The sequence below is a fragment of the Dendropsophus ebraccatus genome, chromosome 6 (assembly GCF_027789765.1).
Source record: "Dendropsophus ebraccatus isolate aDenEbr1 chromosome 6, aDenEbr1.pat, whole genome shotgun sequence".
Taxonomy (NCBI): domain Eukaryota; kingdom Metazoa; phylum Chordata; class Amphibia; order Anura; family Hylidae; genus Dendropsophus; species Dendropsophus ebraccatus.
Genome location: NC_091459.1, coordinates 109,488,055 through 109,509,025, shown reverse-complemented (window position 1 = coordinate 109,509,025; position 20,971 = coordinate 109,488,055). Strand labels below are relative to the sequence as shown.

The 20,971-nt window shown below is 45.7% G+C and overlaps 1 protein-coding gene across 1 annotated transcript; it reads left to right on the top strand.

Annotated features, from left to right (window-relative positions):
• Nucleotides 1-4,455: 4,455 nt before the first annotated feature.
• LOC138795255 (sialidase-4-like) lies at nucleotides 4,456-18,842 on the top strand. Its single transcript, XM_069974249.1, has 6 exons — nucleotides 4,456-4,494; nucleotides 6,060-6,269; nucleotides 12,479-12,734; nucleotides 16,028-17,050; nucleotides 18,393-18,578; nucleotides 18,787-18,842. Exons 1-6 carry the CDS (start codon nucleotides 4,456-4,458, stop codon nucleotides 18,840-18,842), a joined length of 1,770 nt encoding a protein of 589 aa, XP_069830350.1.
• Nucleotides 18,843-20,971: the final 2,129 nt, after the last annotated feature.

Genomic DNA, 20,971 nt, shown 5'->3' with positions numbered 1-20,971 from the left:
CTTCTGGCCGCTCAGAGATGGTGGATCATTCAGGAGATTGGGGGATCCAGCCAAGCCTCCTGTGACATCACACCCTGCCCCCTGTCTGTATCATCAGCCTGTGCTCAGCAATCACACACAATGTGAGACAGAGGCATAAAGTATTTGTCTCCTAAGCTGAGAGAGCAGTGGGAGCAGGAGGCAATGTGCCTATGGAGCCTATGGAGTCGGCGGAGAGGGAAGCGGGAGCGCGCATGGACGAGTGGTGGATTCTGCATGGAGTTTTCTGACAGTATTACTGTGTGCATATACCCTATAAGTCTGTGAGAATGTCATCAATAGAAGATGGTATGTGTCTTTCTTTAAATAGCATATTCCCACCTAACCTGATTTTACCAGGCTTCTTAGGTTTAGATGTGACATTGAGGGACATCAGTCTTGAAGTTCTTGTTCAACAAGCTGGTGGACATGGCATGGAATGCAGAGGTTGGACTGGGGGTCATATCGACTGATTACTGTGCAGTTCTGCTTTTAAGTCTGTTCACATTAAAGGGGTACTCTGTCTGTTTTTGTGCCATCGTGTGTATTTTATGCATTTTTTAGCAGGGTTTTTATGTGGCATAAATATCTATATAAATTACACACAGGGAATTTCGTTGAGCCATGTATTTGTATTTAACTGATTCAAATGCTTTGCTATAGGGAAAGAGAAGACATATTTCTTAATAATAAATTAATATAAGGCTAACAAACATTACATAAAGTATAGAAGAGGAGGGTAAGCGACTGGCATGAAATCCAAACTAAACCAGATATCGGAGGAGAACAGAGTGTCAGACAATGGCTGCTGACTGGGGGGATTTTCTGGGTCACATGCATTGTCCTCTGTCAGCACAGGTCATCACTTCTAGGTTTGTAGGTAGAAAAGCCTGGAAGATGAAAGAACGTTTCATCAGGGATATAGAGAGACATGGGCAAATCCCGCAGGATGGAGACAAGCAGATCAGTGTAAAGGACATATCCCGCAGGTAACTCATTATCCTATTATTACAGATAGATGGATTATTATATATACAGTAAGGGTGAAGCTTCAAGTTATTCATCTATAAAAGAAGAGGTGATAGCAACAATCTCTGTGTATGTTGTGTTATGAATGGTGGAGATTTAAAGGTATGGAAGACGGATTAACAGTAACATGGAATAAAAAGGTGTAAGATCTATGGATGACAGGTATAACATGCTCATAGCAATAAAGAGTGTACATAGGAGGGTAACACAAGTGTTATATAGTAATAACTACTTTAATAGGATTGGGGTATTAGCAGAGTATATACTATATATACCCCAAATCAGTTCTTAGAGCTGCTTTAAATCAGATTGTACATCCTATAGGAAATGAGCAACACCATTACTGCTAAGGGTCCTATTACATATGTGGTGTCCCACCACGGGTGTTCCTTGCCTTTACACCCCTCACAAAAGCATGTACTTCAAAGTATTAGTGGTGGTGAAGTATTAATTTTCACCACTAGATGTTGCTAGTATATGTATTGTATGCCTAAGTATTGCACAGCTGTAGCAGTTGAAGGGTTATTGTCTCTGTGATCTGTGCACCAATGACAGCTCTTTCTCTTTTCTACCTTTCTCTATCCTTTTTTTTTTTCTTGCACTCTCTTTTCACCTACTCACAGCACATGTTACATATGCTGTAGTAAATTATCATATGGGGATAAAGCCACACCTTTGGGAGTCTTACTCTGGATTCTGTAGAGGAAGGACGCAAGCCAGAACGGTCCCTACAGTGGTCAAGCTGGGCCCTGGCTTATGCCAGGTCCCCTGTTAGAAAACCCACAACTAGTCAGTGTCCAGTGTAGTCTAAGGTGTGATAGTGAACAGACGAACATGGGAAGCAAGAGCACTCTCTTCTTGAAAGCAGCCCTTCTATACACTATGCAGTGCTGAACGCACACTTAGAGAGGACAAGTCAGGAATCATCCCAGCCCATGCCGAGAACAAGTCTTAAAGTGCAGGACAGTATCCTGAAGAAATAGGAACTGATCCGGAGATAGCAAAGTTGCTAAAAGCCTACGTACTCTATCTCGCAGCGCGGGTGTCACCAGGAAACCTTGGCCACTCTGCTCATGCCAGGTAACAAGGTCTGGGACTTGTGTCACCCTTTAGGATGGGTCACCCGACACTACTTTCAAGTATTTCTATCTATTATACTTCTTAAGTTCCGGCACAACACAGTACTACATTGGGTTTGGTCTTTTTCAAGCTCTCAGCACAGATCTGGTTACTAAAGTCTAAAGTATCTTATCAAGCCAAAACCTTGTTGTGTATCACTGTACTAAGTATTCCTGCCGTAAAGAAGAGTTTATTTACTGTAACCGGACTCTGTGATTCTTGTCCAAGCACCTACACAGCCATTGCATCTTCCTTGGGTCACCTCCCCTTTCTGTAGGTGGCGGTACCGATAGTCCGGGTGGGTCACGACTCCACTCCGGATAAGTACCCAAGGGACCTCCGAATAGCCTGCCAGGTTACTGACCACAGGGGAAAGGGTTTGGCCAGCCTCACTAAACTCAGAGCAGGTGTGCCATCATACCTGTGTGCCCAACCGGCACTGGCGTCACAACAGCATAACACCTGGCTGAGCTATTCCCCGACCAACCACTACTGCAGTGGAGTCACACTTCACCATCTGGCAAGTGACCAGTCGCGCCTCGCAGCGGGGCATCACCACACATACACAGATTTTTCTGACAGAGTCTTGAAGCCAAATCCAGTAATAGATTTGAAAAGAGGAGAAATCTCAGTCTTTTTTATGACCTATTCTACTTTATAGTCTGTTCCTGGCTTTGGCTTCAATGATCTGTCAGATAAATCTGTCTGTGTAATAGGGCTCTTAGTATATTCTCTATATTATAAGGTTCAATGAATTCAACACAATTACATATATGGAATCCATCAAACATAGGCACATACAGGATATTCGCTTATGTATTATCACATAATATCACAGGGATATTAAGTCACACTAGTGCATAGTCAGTCAGTAAATTCAGGGCCGGTATCAGCACAGGGCTTACCCGGGCAAGGGCCGGGGCCCTAGGGCCTCCAGGGGCCTGGGGTTCTGATGTTTAGCCCCCTCACTGTAGTGCAGGGTGATCGGGCTGAAGAGCGTAAGGGCTCGTTCACACAGAGCAAAAGCAGCTGAATTTCTGCGCTGAAATTTCAGCCGTTAAAATAGGTGCAGAGCTAATTTCCATTGTATTGAATGGAAATTCTACTCTGCAGTTCACACGGTGGAATTTCCGCACTGAACTAATCCACTTTCCACCAGAAGAATGAACATGTTCATTCTTCCGCTAGCAGAAGCCTATACAAGTCAATGGGGCTCTGATTTTTTGTTTCAGCGCGGAATACGCGCGTAATCAGCGCGGAATGCAAGCGTAATACAAGCGGAAATTACGCGCTGAATCAGCGCGGAAATGGGGAAAAAAGGGGGGAGAAGGATTCTAGTATATATTCTGGTATAGTCTAGTTTACTCGCCAAATACTCGCTGAATTTCAGCGCTGAATGCATGCGGATTCAGCGCGGATTCCTTGAGTATTCCGCGCTGAATTTGTCAAGAGCTGATTACGAGCTGAACACTTTCCTAGCGGAATACGCAGGGATTCTGCTTACATTCTGCTTATATTCTGCTCGGAATTCAGCGTCAGTTGATTTCAGGCGGAAATATTTCCTCGCGTAATCCGCCCCTTTTGCTCTGTGTGAACGTAGCCTATGACAGAGAAAGAGCAGCACCTGTGAGCATGTGTGTTTGTGTGTGTGTGTCAGTAAGTAATGTGTGTGTCAGGGGCGTTGCTAGGGTCCCAAAAAGTGATATAGCTACACTACCATAAGGAGATATGATATTACACCATATATACATCACTAAAGAACTCCTACCATAAACGCTGGTGTTATATCCCAAGGCAGGAACCACATTCCTATCTACAGTATCCATGTTATATGGGGGAGGGGGGTCTGACTGCAGGGGCCAGGGCCGTCTTACCCATTGGGCATGGTAGGCGGCTGCCCGGGGGCCCTTGCATCCTAGGGGGCCCCTGCCCGCTGTGACATATTCCCTGTCCCCAGTCCCCAAGCAAGCTCCCTTGTAGGTATTGTGCCTGTGCTGCCGTCAGCCGCTCCCCCCTCCCCCCGGCCGACTTGACATCTTCCCTGTCCCTGGTCTGCACGGCGCAAGCGTCCCCTTGTAGGTGCTGTGCAGTGCCTGTGCTCTGAGTCCTGCCGTCAGCTACCCCCCCCCGTGTGTGGTCCTCAGACTCAGGCCAGCAGAAGGGAGAGGAGTCTGTGAACGCTGTACGCAGCAGCTGAGACTCCTCCTCCTTCGCTGTACGCAGCAGCTGAGACTCCTCCTCCTTCACGTATTAACTGAGGAGGACAACGTCAGGTCTCAGCCCATGAGGATGGCCGCCGGAGTACTGTGCAGTGAACAGGGAAACGTGGTGAATATATTACTTGCCCCAGATACAATATATGAGACATGTTGCTGTCCCTCTGCATATAAGCCTTGTTGTCTCCCTGTATACTGTATAATACAATATACAGGGAAACAACATGGCTTATATATAGAGAAGGGCAAAACAGCATGTCTCATATAGAAAGAGGGGCAACAACATGACTATTATAATATATATGAACCATGTTGTTTCCCTGTATACTGTAGTTGCCCCTCTGTATATATGAGACATGTTGTTTTGCCCTTCTCTCTATATATAAGCCGTGTTGTTTCCCTGTATACTGTATAATACAGTATACACAGACTCCCTGTATTATACAGTATACAGGAAGACAACATGGCATATATGCAGAGGGACAGCAACATGTCTCATATATAGAGAGGGGCACCAATATATATTAATTAGCCTTTTACCCATCACCTGTATACCTGTGTACTGGGTAGGGGCGGGGTTGCAAAGATGGAGGGGTTTTGATGGTGGCGGCCGCGGGGGGGGGGAAGGTATTCGCACCTCTGCCCAGAGGCCCATAATGCTGTTAAGATGGCCCTGGCAGGGGCCCATGTATTCTTGATAACAGGAACCCTAAAATCCCAGCATGAAGGGGCAGTCGGTCGCTGCACTGCTGACTAGAAGCCGCTTTTAGCAGCTTCATAGAAAATAAATGTTGCCACAGGTCTCTGTTCTTGTGATTGCTGGGCCCCACCATATGGACCCCTAATTAACCCTTAGTTATGTCATATCCAATGGACACTATGGATAAGGCATAACTTTTCCAGATAGGAAAACACCTTTATGTATGTAAAGTTCTCTATGCGTTTCTTGGTGTTTCTTTAGTTTTCTCCACACTTCAAAAAAAACAAAAAAAAAACAATAAAAGGGTATAGCAATATATGCCAAGCCAGAGAAAAACTCTCTAAAAGGAGAGAATGCCTATCCTGCAGACAAGTCTGTCATATAAAGAGGTTATCCCACCTTAGAAAAACATGGCCACTTTCTTCTAGATACAGCACCACTCCTGTGCTCAGTTTGAGTGTGGGTTATGCATCATAGTTCCATTGAAGTCAGTAGACCTGAATTGTCATACCATGCACAACCTGAGGACACGGGTGGTGCTGTTTTTGCCAGGAAGTAGCTGCTTTTTTTCTTATCCTGGATAACCCCTTTAATAGGGTAATTGGCTTCTTATTGTGAGCACCCCCGTACCACAGCAGGCTGGCTCCAGATCTCAACTCTTAATGCTGTGTTCATACTGTCATTGTGGTTTCCATCTTCAACAGAACCCACTACGCAGTGACAGACTGATCACTAGGGCAGTGACCAGCTGACTCCATTACCTTCTGTCTATTGGGTTTTGCTGCATTTTCTGCCATTTTGATAAAAATAATGTTGCATACGGCACTATTCTTCCTGTCAAATTTGGAGGGTCTGTTGGAGGCCCCAATGGAAGCCAACACACAAGATGACAATATTCATTGAATTCTGAACGTGAATATATGCTGCTTTACAGATTAACAAAATTTCCTTTTTTTTTTTTTTTTTACTGGTTTTAGTGTTTTATGGGGTCCCGTCATGTTCCTGCTCGCACAGTTCTGTTTGAGAGAGAGAAGAATGGTGTGACGTATCGTGTCCCGGCACTCCTCTACATCCCACGTTGGCTGACTCTGTTGGCGTTCGCAGAAGAGAGGCTGAGCGCCGATGATGCCCATGCTAATCTACTTGTACTACGTCGTGGCATACTTTACCACCACAGCTATGTAGAGGTCAGAAGGGGGTGGGATTATGGAACACATAATTCTAAAGGCTGTTGCCTAAAAGTTGGTATCTCATTGGCTTAGCTCCTAAAAATAATAAAACAAAGCTATTTTCATGCAAAACCAGCACTACCCGTGTTTTCAGGTTGGATGTGGTATTACAATTCAGCTCCCTTAACTAGATTGGAACAGATCTGCAAAACCTAAACTGGATACAGGAAGCTAAAATTATTATGTTAATTTGTTTTCCCTAAGACCCATTGGCATCACAACATATGGGGTAAATTCGCCCCTGCGAGCCCCTGGGACGAAGGAATATTTAATGAAAAAATAACAATTAAATTTTAATCCCCTCCTCCATGAGGTATAAATAGGCTCCACCTCCCCCTAGACCTCAGTCTAATTATAAAGAAACATAAAACACAGGGAGGGAGTCTTGTGATGCCAATGGGTCTTAGGGAAAACAAATTAACATAATAATTTTAGCTTCCCTTACGTCCCATTGGCATCACAACATATGGGGAATTAGCAAGCATTATCCCCAATGGGCGGGTTATTTATTACGTCCGCATTAAGAACAGATCTTGCAAAGGTTGTTCTTGACAAGAAAGAAGTATCCAGCCTGAAATATCTCACAAAGGTTGTCAAAGACGACCAGGTAGCTGCCTGGCATATGTCCTCAAGTGGCACAGCGGCACGCTCTGCCCAAGTGGAGGCCACAGCTCTAGTAGAGTGAGCCCTGGTAAATTCTGGTGGATCCAGATCAGCAGAAGAGTAACATAAGGCAATGGAGTCACAGATCCATCTGGATATTAAAGGTTTTGAAGCCTTTCTCCCCTTGTTTTTTCCTGCGAAAGGGATAAAGAAATTCTCGTCTTTACGAAAATCACCTACTCTATGTAGATAGATCTTGATAGCTCTGGATACGTCCAATAAAGAAAGATCCAAGTCTTCTTCAGATGATCCAGTAGGAGAAAATACAGGCAATACTATTGGCTGGTTGATGTTGGCAAATGAAGCCACCATAGGCAGGAATCCTGGAAGGAACCTAAGGATAACTTTGTCTTGGGAAAAAGTCACGTATGGAGGTGCGGAGCCAAGGGCTTGAAGTTCTCCAACTCTCTTAGCAGAGGTAATGGCTAGTAAAAGAGAAACTTTCAATGTTAACTTGAAGTCTACTTCCTCCCAAGGCTTAAAGGGAGGAAGACACAGGCGTCTCAACACAAAGGATAAGTCCCATGGGTCTACCTGCTTTACCAGGTTAGGCCTAGTCTAGCCTTAACAAAATTCTTTACCTCCAAGATCTGAAAGAAACGTGAGTTTAGGTGAGCAGAGAGGGCTGCTATGTGCACCTTGATGGAACTAGGTTTTAATCCTTTATAGAAGCCTTCCTGTAAAAACTCCAATGACTGGAGTAGAAGGTTTAAGTCCATCAATACTCCTGCTTACACACCAATCTTGAAAATCTTCCAAATCCGTGCATAAGATTTATTTGTAGTGCAACTACGAGCGTGAGAAAGGGTATACTATACCTTCTCAGAAAAACTAGAGTCCAATACGGTCCTCTCAGTCTCCGAGCTGTCAAGCTGAGGCTGGAAAGATTCCTGCACAGATGTTGACCCTGGAATATTAGATCCGGATGCAGAGGTAATCTCCAAAATTCCCCTCTGCTCATATTCATGGGCAGGGTGAACCATGCCCTCTTCGGCCAGAAGGAAGTTATTATTATCACTGACAACTGATCTTCATCAAACTCTGGGAATCATGGCTATGGGAGGAAAGATATACGCCAGCTGGTATGTCCATGGTATTGTCATTGAGTCCACTACCGTGGGATTGTCTGCCCTGTAAAGGGAACAGAAATTCCTCAGTTTGGCATTGCTTGCTGATGCCATGAGGTCTCTCTGAGGAAGCCCCCACCTCTGGGTTAACTGAATGAACACTCTCCTTGAGAGAGACCATTCCCCCGGTAATGTCAGGCCTCGACTCAGTCAATCCGCCAATATATTGTCGACACCCCTGATATGAATCGCAGAGAGTCTGGTTATTCTGGTTTCTGCCCAACAGAAAAATCTTCTCTACTTCCCTGAGGAGAGAAGGGGATCTGGTACCTCCCTGTTTAGGTACGCCACACAGGTCATGTCGTTCATCCGGATTCTGACTGCTCTCTGTAAAATAGGAGGAGAAAAATGAAGAAGAGCTAGGTAAATCGCTCTAAGCTCCCTCACGTTGGAGGGCAGAGCGGATTCCTGTTGACTCCAAGATCCTGCAGTCGTGATGACTGTCAGATGAGCTCCCCAACCTGTTCCTGAAGCATCCGTCGTGATGGTTATCCAGTGTGGTTCTGAAAATAAACTCCATGTTTGACTTGTCTCCCCCACATTAGAGAATGTCTTGTTTGAGTCGATAGAACATGCATCGCATCCAAGTCCTTCAGTCCTCGGTTCCATACTGTTAGTGCTTCTCTCTGAAGAAATCTCATGTGCCATAACGCCCATGGCACCGCGTCCGCAGCTGAGGCAAGGAGCCCTAAAAAGCGCATTAATGTTCTTATGGATACCTGACGAGGAGGAATTAGGAATTAAGTCTGATTTCTCTATGTTGATAAGCCAACCTAATTGTTGAAGTATGTCCTGGACATAGTTCAACTGAACTCTCAGAAGATCCTGAGTCTGAGTCATAATCAACCAATCATCCAGGTAAGGGATAACTTTATCCCCTGTAAACGGAAGCGAACCATCATGGTGACACTACCTTTGTGAAAACAAAGGGTGCGGAGGTATTCCGGGTGGAAGGACTTTGAATTGTAAGTGTCTTACCTTCCCCTGGATTTGGATGGCGAAGGCTCTCCTGTGAGCCTTCAGAATCGGTACATGAAGATATGCATCCGGTAGATCTATGGTGACCATAAAATCTCCCTCCTGGAGGATAGATTTTACCGATCTTATGTTCTCCATGTGGAAAGTCTTCTTTACGATGCATCTGTTGAGATATCGCAAATCTATAATAAGCCTCCAATTTCCGGATGGCTTCAGCACTAGTAACACTGGGGAGTAAAACTCCCTGACCGATCTCAGATAGAGGAACATCCTCTAGAGCCTCAATGGAAAGGAGGCGAAGAATTTCTGTCTCTAGGACTAAGTGTCTTTCTGGCTTAAGATTTCTTGACAGAAGAAATCTTGGAGGAGGAAGAGATGATAAATGAAGGACATAACCATTTTGAATAATATTTAACACCCAGTGATCTTTTCTTAATTCTTCCCAGGCAGGGAGAAACAAACTCAGACGTGTTCCCACTGGACAGCTTCTGCGTCAGAAGTCTGGTTTCTTGTTGGTGTCCTTATTCTGCTGCTTCCCGGAACCTCTTCTGGAATAGTTTCTTCCTCGACCTCTGTACTGGTATCTCCCTTTGCCTCGCTGAGGAGATTTTGCTCTGCGAAAGGAATCACCGCTCTTATAGGACAATGGTAGGGACTTCCCCTCCTTGTCAGACAATTCCTCCATTAATTTATCCAGCTCAGAGCCAAACAGCCTACCTGGCTGGAACTCCATATTACAGAGCTGAATTTTGGAGTTAGCATCTCCAACCCAGGGTTTTAACCATAGCGCCCTTCGGCAGCGGTTGAGAGCGTACTAGTTTTTTTACGCTAACCTGGTTCCCTGAGATGCATCATCGCAGAGGAAGTCAATGGCCATAATGACCTTTTTTAAGGAGCGAAGGACCTTGTCCCTGCTAGCTCTACCTTCCAATTTTCCTGGACCTTGGTCAGCCATCTTCTTAGGCTTCTAGAAACCTCAAAAGAAGAAATGGAGACTGCCCCTTGGGCTGCCGCTGCCGTATATGATCTCTTGAGGGCTACCTCCACCCTTCTATCCATCGGATCCTTGAGATTGGATCCGTCCTCCGCAGGCAGCACAGTACATTTTGACAGTTTGGCTATGGCCGGGTCCACCTTTGGAGGCTCAATCCAGTCCTTACATTGTTCTTCCTTGAGAACATATAAGGTCTTAAACCTCTTGCTCAAACCCGGAGCCTTTTCCGGTTCCTTCCATTCCGCCTGTAACATAGACAATGAAGTCTTACCCACAGAAAAAGCCCTAGGCTTTTTTGAGGAGGACCAATCCTATCCTCTTCTATTTCCTCAGGGTGTATTTCAGCTTGCACAGCTTAGCAGAGCTTGTGAATTCTATCAGCTGTGAAATACCCCCTGAATAATTCTTTCTCATCTTCAGAAGTAGAAGAGGTTTCAGAAGAAGATGATGAGTTAACTTCATCAATCACAGTAAAACTGAAAATGACCATAATCCTACAGCCATAAAGTAATATACTCAAAGGCTGGGAGTAGAGAGAAAAATACTCCATTTGGTCTTTAACTTAGGACACGGGCGGCGATTCTCATTAGCCGCTAAAGTCTTTTGCACATAGTCCTTGACCCATACAACTACATCCTGAACATCAGGCTCCTCATAGGTTTAGGTCTGCATGAAGGACAGCGTACTTAGGCATTATAAATATTTTTAGGCATTCATAAATATTTTTATGAAAGAAAGGATGAATCTTATCTGGAAAAAATGATCCTCCTACGGTATCCATAGCCGTCAGGTAGTGGAGTCTCACACTCGGTACATGAAGTGCTTCCTTAGAAGGTCTTTTGCCAGCAGCAGGACTGGTCTCCATTTCAGACATCTGCAAATAATCAATGTATTACAATACATATAAACCACTAGCCTGGCTAGAGTGATATCGGAAAGAGACACTAGGTGGCAGCAACACTTACTTTTAAGTATATAGAAGAGAGATCACAGCACTTTGCACTCAGATGTTTTCTATTAGATCCAAATGAGCCACAGAAAATCCTTCCAGAGGAAGACAGCCAGACCTAGAGGTAGCAAGAGCTTACCTTCTGCCTTGGACACACAGCTAATCCGGCATGCAGAGAGTGCGCCGCTGCCGGCCCCCTGAAGTGACATGACGCCGACGCCGCAGTGCTGAGACGCACGCAGCGCCGATGCGTTCCACAGTCGAACGCGACTGGAAGAAAAGCCAGCGGCTCGGGTGACACGCAGAGTGCGTTCCAAGAAGCACTAGGTAAGAAAAACTTAAAAGCTAAGACCTGCAGAAGCAAATATCAGGATACTACCTGGACACCGGCTCCAGCGGCATCCCAGCAATCATTACCTGTAGGGAAAACCTGAATGCAACAGGTTAACAAAGCATAAAACCAGAGGAGGGACAAAGTCCCCTAGGGCTAACAGCAACGAAGTAAAAAAAGACTGAGGTCTAGGGGGAGGTGGAGCCTATTTATACCTCATGGAGGAGGGGATTAAAATTTAATTGTTATTTTTTCATTAAATATTCCTTCGTCCCAGGGGCTCGCAGGGGCGAATTTACCCCATATGTTGTGATGCCAATGGGACGTAAGGGAAAGGTTCTGTTTCTAGAATAAAAGCAGCCATGTTATTCTAATCTAGACAACATTTAATTTTTGTTGGGCCTTTGCCAAAGATTTAACTCTTTTTTTCCCTCTTTTTATTTCTTCCCCCATTATTTCCCCCATCCTACCTTGTTAGGTGCCCCTCTTTGTGGGCTGTGGGTTGTAGTATCTGCACCTATCAGACATGTATCACCTATCCTATCCTATACTGTACTTTTTGTTTGGAAAGTATTGGTTCCAGAGATATGACAACTCATTACTGCACCCATATGGCAGTGCAGAAATCCCTACAGTCCCTACAGTGCAGAAATCCTTACAGTTTCATACTATGGAAATGTAGGGACTCCAAATACCATTGTACAATATCCATTAGTGTGCATGAGGCCACATTTTTTACGTTCCTATTAGACGCTCTACTGAAACCCTCTTTTTGCAATAGCCCTTGTATTATGCCTTACATTCTCACCATATTGGATTTACTGCAGAAATTCCCAAATAAAATTGTCAAGGAGGCAACACAAGGAAATCCAGATACCCAGAATTAAAAAAACAAAACAAAAAACACTTTTATTCTATAGTCACATAGTAAATTATAACATGCATAGTCATTATGTTATAAAAAAAGTGCCCCCCAGTTTCCTTCTGATCCAGCAGAGTATAAATGTAAAACTAGGAATAAGTATTATTAACGGAATGAAGCATATTATACGGTCACATTGTTTTTTCTTATATGTAGTGGTAAATATATACAGATAAATAATGGCGTATTGCATCTTCCTGCAGTGGGAGGATATGTTCGCAGTGGAGAAAGCCCACTTGCCGGGACACCGCTCAATGAACCCCTGTCCCATCTATGATGACTTTACAGGACAGATCTTCCTTTTCTTCATTGCTGTCCAGGGCAGGACAACAGAATCTTACCAGATCATCACTGGACGAAATTTAGCGAGACTGTGTTATGTAACCAGCTCGGACCAAGGCAGGACCTGGAGTGACGTCACAGATTTGACTCAGAAGGTCATCGGGGAATCACTAAAAGGTACAAAACAAAGCACAAAACCCTTCATTCTCTTAGGACCTCAATTTATTAATTCTGAAAATCAGATCACGGAAGGAGGGAAAACTTTATTTTGCTACAATGTACAATATACTGAGTAAATATGGATTATTTAGAGGAAAACAGGTCATAGGCCCCCATGGCTCATAAGAAATAAAAGCTAGTCTATCTGGTCCAATCCTATAGAAGAGCACAAGTTGGTAATAAAAACTAATATTGGCTATAATAGTACTTAACAGCAGAGAGCACATCCCTCTATTTGTATAAAATAGATGCCTAAATTAAGCATATTCAGCCCTAATAATACACAATTTTATTACAGTGGGGAAAAAAAGTATTTAGTCAGTCACCAATAGTGCAGGTTCTCCCACTTAAAAAGATGAGAGGCGTCTGTAATTTACATCATAGGTAGACCTCAACTATTAGAGGCAAAATGAGAAAACAAATCCCGAAAATCACATTGTCTGATTTTGTAAGAATTTATTTGCAAATTATGGTGGAAAATAAGTATTTGGTCACCTACAAACAATCAACATTTCTGGCTCTCACAGACCTGTAACTTAAGAATCTCCTCTTTCCTCCACTCATTACCTGTAGTAATGGCACCTGTTTAAACTTGTTATCAGTATAAAAAGACACCTGTGCACACCCTGAAACAGTCAGACTCCAAACTCCACTATGGTGAAGACCAAAGAGCTGTCAAAGGACACCAAAAACAAAATTGTAGCCCTGCACCAGGCCGGGAAGATTGAATCTACAATAGGCAACCAGCTTGGAGTGAAAAAATCAATTGTGGGAGCAATAATTAGAAAATGGAAGACATACAAGACCACTGATAATCTCCGTCGATCTGGGGCTCCACGGAAAATCTCACCTCGTGGGGTCAAAATGATCACAAGAACGGTGAGCAAAAATTCCAGAACCACGCGGGGGGACCTAGTGAATGAACTGCAGAGAGTTGGGACCAATGTAACAAAGCCTACCATCAGTAACACACTACGCCGCCAGGGACTCAGATCCTGCAGTGCCAGACGTGTCCCACTGCTTAAGCCAGTACATGTCCGGGCCCGTCTGAAGTTTGATAGAGAGCATTTGGATGATCCAGAAGAGTATTGGGAGAATGTCCTATGGTTTGGTAGAAACACAACTTGTCGTGTTTGGAGGAAAAAGAATACTGAGTTGTATCCATCAAACACCATACCTACTGTAAAGCATGGGGGTGGAAACATCATGCTTTGGGGGCGTTTCTCTGCAAAGGGGCCAGGACAACTGATCCGGGTACATGAAAGAATGAATGGGGCCATGTATCGTGAGATTTTGAGTGCAAACCTCCTTCCATCAGCAAGGGCATTGAAGATGAAACGTGGCTGGGTCTTTCAACATGACAATGATCCAAAGCACACCACCAGGGCAACGAAGGAGTGGCTTCGTAAGAAGCATTTCAAGGTCCTGGAGTGGCCTAGCCAGTCTCCAGATCTTAACCCTATAGAAAACCTTTGGAGGGAGTTGAAAGTCCGTGTTGCCAAGCGACAGCCCCAAAACATCACTGCTCTAGAGGAGATCTGCATGGAGGAATGGGCCAACATACCAACAACAGTGTGTGCCAACCTTGTGAAAACTTACAGAAAACGTTTGACCTCTGTCATTGCCAACAAAGGATATATAACAAAGTATTGAGATGAAATTTTGTTACTGACCAAATACTTATTTTCCACCATAATTTGCAAATAAATTCTTACAAAATCAGAAAATGTGATTTTCTAAATTTGTTTTCTCATTTTGTCTCTCATAGTTGAGGTCTACCTATGATGTAAATTACAGGCATCTCTCATCTTTTTAAGTGATGGAACTTTTGGTGACTGACTAAATACTTTTTTTCCCCACTGTATATGCCCAACAGCAAATACACAGGCATACATAAATGATGCTAAACCATAAAGGTATATTAAAGTAATCTGCATTGCTAACATATAACACTCATTTCATTAACAACAAAGTCAAGATGGCTGATGGAATGACATCACACAAGTACTGAAAGAGCAGATTATTTATAATGCGGCACAAAATGAATTGTACAATGCATACCGTAATAAAAATATACTATTTAAGATGTAAAATAGCCTATTTGTGAAGCAGAAAGCTAAAGCTTTGGCTGTCCAGACATGATGGGAATTGTAGTTTTGCAACAGCTGAAGGGCCGAAGGTTCCCCATTCCTGCTTTACAGCAAGCCCCATGGACATAGAAGACAACAGACTGGAGGAACCCATGGACTTCTATGGGACCATTTTTTCTGTGGTTAAAGCAACTCTGTACCCACAATCTTACACCCCCCCCCCCCAAACCGCATGTTCCGTCAGATAAGTGTTTTTAATCCAAGATCTGGGGTCCATTCGGCAGGTGATGCAGTTATTGTCCTAAACTTGCAGTGTCAAATTGGTGTGGCCTCGAGTACCCATCCCCTAGGATAGCGACACCCCTCTGTCCTTCCTCCCCGCCCTCCTTATCATTAGGAATACCCCTAGAACAATTTCTTCTATTCATCTCCTGTGTGAACATTGCACATGTGTTGGATCATTAAGGCACCTGTGGACTGTTTAGACAGGTGATGAATAGGAAAAATCCTGCCCGGGGACATTCCAAATGGTGAAAAAGTGGGGAGGAGGGATGGAGAGGCTTCACAGGCCTAGGGCACAGACACCCTAGGCCATGCCAAATTGACACGGGGCTGCAAGTTTAAAAGTTGTTTTTTAGGACAATAACTGCATCACCTGCCGAATGTACCCCAGGACAGATCTTGGATTAAAAGCAGCTATCTGGCGGTACAAGCGGTTTGGGGGGGGGGATCAGATTGTGGGTACAGAGTCGCTTTAAAGGGTATAAATGCAAAGAAAGATTGTTCCATGATACAAATTATGGGAAAGGTCAGGGGATCATGTTTCTGCATTAATAGTATAATAGCAGCTACTCTATTTTATAATGACAACTTCTGCATCCGTATAAATATAAATAATAATTCCGTAAAAAGAAAACTGTAGCTTGGCTTTTAGTTCCTGTAATAAGAGGTAATTGGAGCAAAGGGTTTGAGTAATATAAGTGATTCATTTCTCACTTTGCCTTATTCTGATCAGCTGCACTATGTTCCTAATTTAAGTTGCTATAGATTATATTTTTTGCGCACGTGGGGGTGAATGATTATATAGTGTATATAGAGAAGCAATGATAAAGAGACAGGGCTGATCCTATTCTAATCGATCTGTACGTTTTCTGTTTTCAGAGTGGGCGACCTTTGCTCTGGGGCCAGGACATGGTATCCAGCTAAAATCTGGTCGTCTTCTGTTACCCGCTTATACCTATCACATAGATTGCAGAAACTGCTTTGGGAAGCTCTGTCGTACCACACCACGAGCATTTGCTTTCCGCAGCGATGATCACGGGAAGACCTGGACATTTGGGGACCTAGTTCCTAACCTGCAAACTGTAGAGTGCCAGATGGTGTCAGTGGACGAAGAAGATGGCAGCAGTGTCTTGTACTGCAATGCCAGAAGCTCCTTAGGATTCAGAGTGCAAGCTCTGAGCTCCGATAATGGTATCGTCTTCCAACAAGGGCAGCTGGTAGAGAAACTGGTTGAGACGCCTAACGGATGCCACGGGAGTGTCATAGGTTTTCCCGCGCCAGTAAAATTTTCTTCAAGACTTACTGCTTGTAATACATTGTTGGAGCAGCCTGTGAATTCGATCACTCTAGATAAAACATTGAACATGGGGACTAAGAGAGTACTTGAGAAAGGGGGAAGCAATCCAAAACACTATCAAGTTAACAGACAAAGCAATATCTGTAAAGTAATGATTCACAAAAAGACAAAAGGGAAGACAACTGGCATGAGCCATAGAGATGATAGGATACAAGCATCATCACAAGTACAAAAGAGGTTTGTTAAGACCGACTATCAATTCCAGTTGCCTACTTGGGTTCTGTACTCCCATCCAACTAGCACTCAGAGGCGTACAAATTTGGGTGTTTACCTCAGCCCGTACCCTAAAGATGCCGACAGCTGGACGAGCCCTTGGATTATCTATGAAGGACCCAGTGCCTACTCTGATCTAGCATATATAGAGATTCAGTCTGGAGAACTTGGAGCAATGGTGTCTGCGCCTTTAGTTGTCTTTGGTTGTCTTTATGAAAATGGTGTAACATCTCCCTATGAACAGATATCATTCAGCATGTTCACACTATATGAAGTCATCCAGAACTTGCCCCCTAACCTGGCCTGTCTCCATCCATCTCTGAAACAAGATGGTAGGAGAGGAGTATGTTTAACTTCTTAGTAGGCTATGACAGTCATCAGTGGCATCTAAGTCCTCTGTCGGTGTTTCTCAAAGTTTTCAGACTAAGTAATCCCTACTGAAATAAACTCCATCAATGTATTCCTTTAATTATATACTGTGTTGCCGATAATAAAAACACATGTTAAATATTGGAGCCCGAAAGTCATAGAGGGCAGTAAGAGTTGGCCTTTAAAGCGACTCTGTACCCACAATCTGTCTCCTCCAAACCACTTGTACCTTCGGATAGCTGCTTTTAATCCAAGATCTGTCCTGGGGTCCGTTCGGCAGAGGATGCAGTTATTGTCCTAAAACAACTTTTAATCCTGCAGCGCTGTGTCTAACGGCCAGGACTTACATTTGTATATGCATTAGGCTGGCACACCCTCTCTGTCCTTCCTCCCCACCCTCCTCATCATTAGGAATGATCCAGGAACATTTACTGCTGTTTGAGCTTTGCACAGGTGTATTAACGATCCAGCCCATGTTCATTATACACACAGGTGGGGAATAGGAAGCAATCTGCCTGGAGCATTTCTAATGATGAGGAGGGAGGGGAGGAAGGACAGAGAGGGTGTGCCAGCCTAATGCATATACAAATAACTGCATCCCCTGCCGAAGGGACCACAGGACAGATCTTGGATTAAAAGCAGCTATCCGAAGGTACAAGCGGTTTGGGGGGGGGGGGGGGGGGGTCAGATAACTAACTGGAGCAGCTACTTGACTCCTGTTATATGGATGAAGCCCCCTGCCAATCTTTCTTGTATGTTTCCATACATATACATGGTGGTTTGGATAAGACTGGTCAACAAACGTACCTTTTTTTGGTCACAGTGTCCACACAGCACCCCGAAAATGGCATTTACAATCTGTGAGACGCACAACATGATCTGCAAAATGTTGCTTATAGCCATGAGAATGAAGAAACTGGAATGCCACGTCTCAATGTTAGGAGGATCAATACAGGTCCCACTCCAGCCGCGCCAGCCACTCCAGGAGGATATGCTTGGAACCATGACCACTGAGCTGTGAGGCAGGAGGAAGATGGTTTTATTATATGCACATCAATATAAATTTTAAGTCTAACATCGAAAGACACCATAGACCCTAAGTGCCCTATTACACAGAGTGATAATTGGCTGAATCGGCCGATTCGGATGATTATTGCTCCGTTTAATAGAGACATTGATCAGCCGATGACAGCAATCCTTGGCAGATCGTTAATTTAGGTTTGGACCTAAAATTGTTAGGCGCCGACCGAAGAAAACCCTAATACCTGACACCTTACCTCTCCCCGCTCCCCGTCTTCTCTCCAGCTTCACAGTCCCGGCGGCAGCAGCGTCTGAGTGACCTGTCAGCTCACAAGTCGCTCAACCAGTCACAAGCCAGGACCCCCGCAGCCTGTGATTGGCTGAGAGGCCTGTCAGCTGACAGGCCACTCAGACGCTGCTGCCGCTGGGACTGTGAAGCTGTACAGGAGAAAAGATCGGGAGCAGGGAGAGGTAAGGTGTCAGGTGTCTGGGCAAGGGCTGCATGGATATCGCTAACGTCTAACGTCTATGCAGCCCCTACTGCCCATATATGAGGCCATCTAATAGATCCAGTAAATGAGCTTCAATCTAGCAGATCGGCGCTTGTTTACTAAAATGATCGGGGCGGTAGTCGTCCCTTGTAATAGTACCCTAAGTTTCTGACGCCCAAATAAATCAGGTCAGGAAGAAAAAGAATTATATATCCTTCTGAACATGGCCAATGTGGTGAAATGAGCATGAGCAATTGAGTATCATGAGCTACGCGATGGCATTTATTCCCATTTCTCTCCAACCGCACATTCAGTGTCTCCCACCCGCACCTCACCTCCGTCTGACTATTGGTGTCCCCCAAGACCCCACCCCAGGGCCTGCAGTCTTCTCTGTCTATACCTTTTTTATTTTACGATCTGTATGTTAATCAAAGGCATTGGATGCTCCAGAAACCTACATAGCCTGGGTGTATATGTTAACAATGGAAATTTAAATAAACCAGACTTATAGGTATTATGTTCAGCTGTGTCCAGAACATGCACAAGTTCATGTTGCCAATATAAATCCTACATAGATGAACAAAATGTAGCTTAGTGCAGTTTACTGTACCTATTCTTTAAGCTTTTAAGTTTAGGATAGACCCAATTCTGTGTTACTCCTTCATCCTCTTGGTACAAGCAGTAGGGACCACTGAATAACCCAGCGACAGAGATTAAAAGAGAGATGGAAGCTCCAAGCAAAGCCACACAGGAGGAAACACCAGATATAAGCATCTGAAGGAAGAAAACAGCCATGAGTCTCTCTTATGATACTTCTCAAGCATAAAAAATCAATGTCCAACAGATCTGTGTAATACATACATACATACATATATATATATACACACACACAGTATATTATCCTCATGATTATTTATAGGTGCCATTTATCCCCGTTCTTATAAACATTCATTCTTGATCAAAGTAAAAATCCTACTAAGGTTACAAACCCACTTGCCGGATCTGCAGCGAGTCTCCTTGCTGCGTTTTTGCAGGGAGACTCGCTGCAGATCCCGGCCCTATACTTTTAATAGCAGAGAAACTCACAGCAGGGATGTACATCCCTGCTGCGATTTTGTCTGCAGCCCGCCCCATTAACCCCCCGGCCGCCGGACATTATACATTACCCGGTCCCCGTTCCTGCTTGCTTCGGGGCTCCCGGTGTCTTCCCGGCCCGCCCCGGCCAATCAGTGCGCTGCGGCGGGGCAGCGCACTGATTGGCCGGGCGGAACGTGCCGGGAGCCGCTGAAGCAAGCAGGAGCCGGGATCAGGTAATGTATATCCTGCCCGCCCCCCTGCAGCCCCGATCGCCCCCAGCCCCACGATCGCCCGCAGCCCCCGGCCGCACGATCGCCCGCAGCCCCCGGCCACACGATCGCCCCCAGCCTCGCAGCCCCCGGCCGCATGATCGCCCCCAGCCCCCGGCCGCACGATCGCCCCCAGCCCCGCAGCCCCCGGCCGCACGATCGCCCCCAGCCCCGCAGCCCCCGGCCGCACGATCGCCTGCAGCCCCGCAGCCCCCGGCCGCATGATCGCCCGCAGCCCCCAGCCCCGCAGCCCCCGGCTGCACGATCGCCCGCTGGGGGCGATCGTGCGGTCGGGGGCTGCAGGGCTGCAGGCGATCGTGCGGCCGGGGGCTGGGGGCGATCGTGCGGCCGGGGGCTGCGGGGCTGGGGGCGATCGTGCGGCCGGGGGCTGCGGGGCTGGGGGCGATCGTGCGGCCGGGGGCTGCGGGCGATCGTGCGGCCGGGGGCTGGGGGCGATCGTGCGGCCGGGGGCTGCGGGGCTGGGGGCGATCATGCGGTCGGGGGCTGCAGGGCTGGGGGCGATCGTGCGGCCGGGGGCTGGGGGCGATATACATTACCTGATCCCGGCTCCTGCTTGCTTCAGCGGCTCCCGGCACGTTCCGCCTGGCCGGGCGGGCCGTGAAGGCCCCGAAGCAAGCAGGAACGGGGACCGGGTAATGTATAATGTCCTGCGGCCGGGGGGTTAATGGGGCGGGCTGCAGACAAAATCGCAGCAGGGATGTACATCCCTGCTGCGAGTTTCTCTGCTATTGAAAGTATAGGGCCGGGATCTGCAGCGAGTCTCCCTGCAAAAACGCAGCAAGGAGACTCGCTGCAGATCCGGCAAGTGGGTTTGTAACCTAAGGGGAAACTATCAGCAAGTTAGAAGAATCTACCCTGCTGATATTTCCCTTTAGGGCATGGGGCACGGAGGGGAAATACGTGTCTCTTACCTTCATCCTCAGCGCCGTTTCCATCATATTAGTAGTTTAAACCCTATGCTAAAAAGTCATTTTGGTGCACTGGGGGGGGGGGGGGGGGGGGGATT

What these genes read in the sequence shown, in the direction of transcription:
- LOC138795255 (XM_069974249.1), top strand. Translation starts at nt 4,456, where the DNA reads ATGGCCGCCGGAGTACTGTGCAGTGAACAGGGAAACGTG. An exon ending in ACCACCACAGCTATGTAGAG is followed by an intron (nt 6,270 to 12,478) that starts GTCAGAAGGGGG and finishes ATCTTCCTGCAG; the next exon opens with TGGGAGGATATGTTCGCAGT. An exon ending in TCCATCTCTGAAACAAGATG is followed by an intron (nt 17,051 to 18,392) that starts GTAGGAGAGGAG and finishes TCTTCTCTCCAG; the next exon opens with CTTCACAGTCCCGGCGGCAG.